Raw genomic sequence first — 6,272 nt, 5'->3', positions numbered from 1 at the left:
CCATCACCATGCAATTGCTGACGACAGCATTACTCAGCAAGCTATCAGCACCTGCCAGATGGTGTTAGCATTATCCCATAACAGAGCTTTAGTCTATCTCTGTGGTTATCAGCAATAATTGTTGGGTGTAAACACCTTCCATCCAGAGCAAACATTTAGACACTTAGGCTTTGAGATGTCATGTGTCTCAACTTGTTGTCAGGCTCTTTCTAAATATATCATGATGCTGAATTGTAAGGTATTCCCCAACAAACCATGATGAAATAAAGCTGGTGAGTTTGTCACCCAATTTCAGTACACCAAGAAAGCATGGCCAACTAACTAGAAAAAGTGCAGATAAGACAACAAAGGGTACTCATGCCTTACAAAAACCTAGTGGGGCTATATCTAGATCAGTTTTAGTAATTATATAGGATGAGTTATCTGAATAGGTTATGGTGGGATCCATCCTAGTAAGTAAGTAAGTAAGCAATTTTTTATTTATACCCTGCCCTCCCCAGCCAAGACCGGGCTCAGGGCAGCTAGCATCAAATGTCAAATACATTAAAACACAATCAGCACAATCAAACAATTGATTAAAATACAGCTTAAAAATTAGAATCAGGATAAAATCAGGATAAAATCCTACATTGTTCAGGAGATCTATTCATGGGATAAAGGTGGACTGTGGGCACATGAAACTTCCCTTCTGTGAACTTCCTTAAATAAATGAATTTTGGGATTAACTAATATTACAACAGGAAAATTCTGGGTGGTGTTTGGGTGCTGTTCTGTCTTGTTATCAGAGACCAGAAACTCTGGATTCTTTGTTAGGCTGGAGTTCAGGACCTTGGATAGCTCAAGCAGGCTATTAGCTCCAAGGAAGATCGAGGCCCTTTATGCCTTTTGGACTGGACTACCTCTCTCAGGCTCCACCCTTTGCTGAAGAGTAGGGTGCCTTAAAGGAGTAACCCTCAGGTCTGGAACCTCACACTCATGCCTTATGTGCTGCTTTCACTGCAAGCAGCGAGGCAGGTAAGGCCTCCCTTTCCCAGCAATCTGGTTCGGGGTGCTATCTCTGGAGGTTCCAGTTTGAAGCAGCTCTAGCTGAAAGGACTTGTGGCTGGTAGGCTCTGGCTTAGGCCGAGTGTTGGGGCCAGCATTTCTAAGGTTGTACCACTGATCTCTTGCAATCTAGCTAGAACCTCCTATTTGCCTTCAAACTTTTTTCGGATTGTCTTGATCTATATAACCATGTATAGCTGATTTCCAGGTCCCATCATGAATGCAGGAACCCTCTGGTCCAGATTTTACAGTCAGGAAACTTTCAACTGCAGTTAATGTACCTTTCAAAGAGTTTCTGGTGTACAATACTCCCATATCTGCTGGGATAGAGTCAAAGCCACAGCTTCCAATAATATATACTCCTTTTTCTGCAGCAATTTTTCTGGCTGCAATTCAGGATCAGGATCACAGCAGGTGTTTAAGTATTGAAAATAACCAACCATTTTAGAAAGATTTTGGAATTCTATTTTTGAATCAATAGTGGTTTAGGGGGAATGCTATCTGAGCACCCATATTTACAGCTCCTTTTCCTAGTGACTATCTTTCTCAGTCAATGGCAGTCTTTACACTGAATGAACAACAGAGCAATGGTGGTTCTTTTCTTCCTGCTCTAGGAAGCTAGTTGCCCAATGCCCTCTCTGGCATTGTGGAGCCTGTACTAGACTTTGGTAAATCAGTGAACTTAGGGTGATGAGAAAGGCCATATGGTGCCTAGAGTGAAAAATGTGCTGTGAAGCTGACTGAGCATGAGTAAAACAACATAAGCTTGCTTCAGTGTGGTGGTGAGGGTGGTGAAGAGGGCCCACTTCTCTGTCTCTATCACACCCTCAAATAGTTGTCCTTTTTCAACAGTCTGAAGTCTGTTGACATCTACTCCAGGGAATGGCATTTTAGATCATTTGGAAGCCCATTCTGAATTGTTTGCAAGGTATTTCAAGGATAAAGTTGCTCACCTCTGTAGCAGTCTTGATGCCACAGCCACATTCACTGTAGTCACCAGTGAGGTGTCAGCTACAACTTCCAATGTAACTTCTTGGGATCAGTTTTAGTTGATTTGGAGCTGTAGAACCTTTGGTGCTGTTTCCCCACCTTCAGCTGGAGGTCACTAGGGTGGTCATGCCCCAGGACTTGGATCTTGTGCTGATGCATTGAAAAAGCCCGGAAACAATTCATGGTATCACATTTCTTGCGGTTGAGAACTGTAAAGAAGAAGGCCGGTCTTTGCTTTTCCTAACATTCCTAGATTAATAATTACAAGTTTAAACCTAATGATTTGTGCCTGACACCTTTATCTTTACCCTTTCAGGATTGGGAAACAAATGAATTTTGTCATACAGCAAGCTGCCATTTCAAAATAAAAACTAGCAGTGCAGAGCTACTGCAACACCAAATGAATGGACCTTTGAGCTGCAGCTGAATTTACAGGAGGCAAAAAACATTGGTTTTGTCCAAGGAATAACATGACAAGACGTAATCAACTGGAGAGGATATCCTAGCTTATGCTATGGGGAATCGGATGGCCATTTTATGTAGCTTGTAAAGGTTTCGATTATTTAGAAATTCTAAAAACACTTTTCCATGCCTCGCACAAGCAGAAGAACTCTTTGCCTGGGATATTTATTTATTTTTTATCCCTGGGAATCTTATGAAAGAGTTGCCCAGTTCTCCGCAGGTTGGATTTGTACATCATGTTAGGGTTTGGGGTTTTTTCCTGGCATTGGTTTGCTTTGGCTCAGTAGCACTGTGCAAAACACAGCAATTATTTTTATCCCTCATAATTTTATTTAGAGCTGTCAATTTAATGCCAACAAACTTTTTAAAAAATTTGTGAAAAGCCAACTTTCATATATTTAGATATTATGGATTTTATTGCTAAATCCGAACTTCATTATAAAAGGAAATTTTCATAGCTGTATTTGCAAAAGAATGAGGTTGTTAGTTAAACTGTAGTCCACGGAGTCCTAGTTTGTCAAGTTGAGAGCTCTATGTTTTTAAACTGCTGGATTATTTTTCCAAATCTGTTTTTGCTTTTTTGCATATAGGATTTTCATTATTGCCCTTGAGATGCTAAGAACTTGTATGTTTGTGGACCCTCTTCCCCTCTATTTTTGGATAATGTATTATCATCAACTATTGTTGGAAACGTTTGTGCTCAAAAATCAGTTTCTGTTCAGGGCTTTGCTGAACGATGACTGCCATATATCAGAAAATAATATGTTACTAAATACAGAAAGACCACCAAAAAAATATCACTTGACACAAGCTGAGAATTAATCAATGTGTAAAGGAAAATTGTAATGTTTAGTCTGAATTTCTCCTCTTTATGTCAGTAAAATCAACATTCTAAAACTTCTAGACAAGGAGCTTTACCTCAGAGATTCACAGAATTTGTCATGATGGACATTTGAAGTGTGTTTGCATGTATTTAACATTTGCATGCATTTTATTTGTGGGGGCTCAGTAAAGCAAAATAAAGACACACTCAGAGAAATAGAGAGATGGGGAGAGAGAACAACAGCCATATGCAGTTGAATGCTTTATTTTTCAAGCTGACTACACATTTTCTGCAAATGGCCCTGAGCCCTGAGATTTATTTATGTTTTAAGAAAACATTTATGACCTATGGGCTATTGGCACTCAGAAGCAATATGTGTGGGAAGGAGGGTGTTTAACCTTTTTCATGTCTGTATCTTTGCCACTCCAAATTACCAGTTCCTTGGCCCCTTGAGATGGGGGGATCAAGAGAAGATGCTTTGAGCACCAAAAAGGTTGAGCAGTTCCTCTCTTACCATAGCTTCTCTGCTCTGAATTCTCCTTCCTGAAGATGCTTTCTTTCCTTCCTTCTTTCCTTCCTGTCTCTAGTATAACACAATGTGTAATGAACCAGTTTCCCAGAGGAGAGATCCTTGAAACAACCATATGACGGTTGGGTCAAAGGAAGCCATGTGAGCCATTTCATCCAACCATCTTCTCATTGCAGGAAATCCAGAGCTAGAGCATCCTCAGTGGCTCAATATATCTAGTTCCTTGAACTTTTCCTCATAGCACCTTCCCTTCATACTGGCAGCTATCCACATTACTCTTTTCTGAACCTGTTCCCATTTGTCTGTGGTGCTCAGAACTAGAAGTTATCCTTCTCATGACTTGGTATCTATGGTTATTTTAATGCAGCCTAAAATCACATTCGCCTTTTTTGCAGCTGCAGCGCACTGCAGACATGTCCAGCCAGATTGGGTACCTTTAGAATGCAATTAGGATGAGGATCTGTACCCTTCTGATAAGAATGAAGTAAATAACCAGAATCTCCATGATGCTGAATGGCTTCGCCTTTCCTCCTCAAAATGAGAATCCTGCTTAAGTGTAGCCAAAATTCATAGCACAGCCTCCAGGATTAGCATTTGGGAAAGCAGAAAACCACTTTGGGCCTCTCCTCAAGTGAAGTCTGGGGACCACAGCACACAGCTACAATCCCAACAGAAGGCACATGAGTTACACTGCCAGTCATGTGCAGGCAATAGACCAGCAATTCATCTCCAGGCAAAAACATAGGCATAGACATGGTATGAAGAAATGTCAGCTAGAGTTTGACAGGAGTGCAACCTGCTTACAGCTTCTTGATTGTCACTCACAAGTTTTGCTAACTTAAATTAAGCGGGTTTTAACAGAATATGCAAAACGGGTGCAGTTTGGGGAGCTCATCATCCTGGTGTTGTTTACGTTCCCTTCCAGCACTTGAAGAACATGTGGTTCTGAGTTATAAACACTGACCAGTTTGCACAATGAATCTGACTGAGACCATAAACATGAATTGTAAGCACATTCATGCAGCAGGTGTTTAATAGGGTTACTTGCAGGTAAATATGCATAGGATTGTAGTTCTAATGTGCCATACAGAAACACATTATTTCCACACTCCTTGGAAAAACGACTTTGCAGAGCAGAAGCTACAGTTGTGAATATAGGTTTGTATTTGTCTTTCAGCCTACTTAACCCCCAGTGGAAAGGCTTTCTTTGGTAAATAGAATCTCATGCACACTGAATACTAACCAGGGTGATAGTAAACCAATGGCTGTGTAAACTTGCCAATATAGTAAATACTATTTATCGGTTCCAGGCAGGGCAAATTACTCTGACTCCACCTGCTTTGTTTGCAGAGAATCCCTGGGTGAGAAGAAGACTCTGATGAGCAAAGATTACCAGGAGTAATAATCACCCCTCCAGCCTTATGATTCTTTATCACACGAAGGGAAGCCAAAGAAGGGTAGTAAATGAACACAATTACATACTGCTAGACCACCGAAGCTGATTTATTAAGATAGTTTATAAAGTTTCAAGCAATGCAGTGGGCAAGTCTTCCGGAGCTTTCTTCCACTGGCCAAGTAAAGACGAGCGCTAGAGATATTTGGTGACTCTCTTCTGGTACCCCCACCACCCTGAGGTGGCTGTGGCCAGGACTCCCGAGAAGGCAGCCCAGATTCTCATGGTTTATGAAGCTTAATATGACCCACTGGCATCTGGCCAGCAGGGCCAGGAATGGGTCTCCTGAGGTCCCTCTGGTCACTGAGAAGGATCCACCACCACACCAGGGCCAGGTTTTGCATGCCATTGAGGCCCAGGAGCACATCACTGAGGATTCATTTAGGCACTGGGGGCATACGCACAGCAGCCAGGAATGATTCTCAATATTTAGCAAGCATTTAAATAACACTCCCTTCAAAGAAGCCCAGTTGTTTATCAGACTAAAGCAAAACTAAAAATTAACCGTTACTGTGAAGCCTGAAAATATAACACATTGCCATACTCTTGTTCACGTAAGGGAGGGAAAACCTAAATTATGTAAATAAGGACACATAAATATAAAAGCGTTTGGTCTTTTAAAGAAACAAGCAAACATTCTGGAGGATTGTGCCCTATAGCATTTTCCATTCTGGGAGGGTATGATGGTGTCTGGCTTGTATTAGATTAGGCTTTTGAATGCACTGTCCATGTCACTGATCTGTAGATCTCAGAAAATAAAATGTCTTTGTTAAATAAATGTAATTTGAGTTAGCCACTTCATTTTCCTTTCAGGCTATTCAGCTGGGATGCTCATCTGTCTTGCATGGGCAATTGATTCTTCAAAAATAAATACTTCTTTCTACTGAAACCTGATTATTAACCCATCTCAGGATGTATCTTATCCAGGAGCTTTGTTTAAAAGAACAACCACTGTGCGGTACATTTTATTT

General features: G+C 41.0%; 1 protein-coding gene across 6 annotated transcripts in view; it reads left to right on the top strand.

Annotated features, from left to right (window-relative positions):
* The window catches only part of KIF6 (kinesin family member 6), a 154,634-nt gene extending 148,555 nt beyond the window's left edge, over positions 1–6,079 (top strand). The window contains exons 22-23 of one of the 6 annotated variants that reach the window (XR_014545726.1): positions 2,351–2,514; positions 5,199–6,079. Coding sequence is in view for 1 of the 6 variants with exons in the window: in XM_083604512.1 (XP_083460638.1) it covers positions 2,351–2,367 (17 nt within the window). In the remaining 5 variants the exon portion in view is untranslated. Of the gene's footprint in view, positions 1–2,350 lie in introns of all 6 variants that reach the window. The other 5 variants (XR_014545727.1, XR_014545728.1, XR_014545729.1 and 2 more) reach the window with 5 other exon arrangements.
* The last annotated feature ends 193 nt before the right edge of the window (positions 6,080–6,272 follow it).

The sequence above is a fragment of the Podarcis filfolensis genome (genome assembly GCF_964270895.1).
Source record: "Podarcis filfolensis genome assembly, chromosome: 3".
In the NCBI taxonomy this organism is placed as follows: domain Eukaryota; kingdom Metazoa; phylum Chordata; class Lepidosauria; order Squamata; family Lacertidae; genus Podarcis; species Podarcis filfolensis.
Note: the sequence above shows the minus strand (reverse complement) of the source record. Positions and strands in the feature narration are given on the sequence as shown.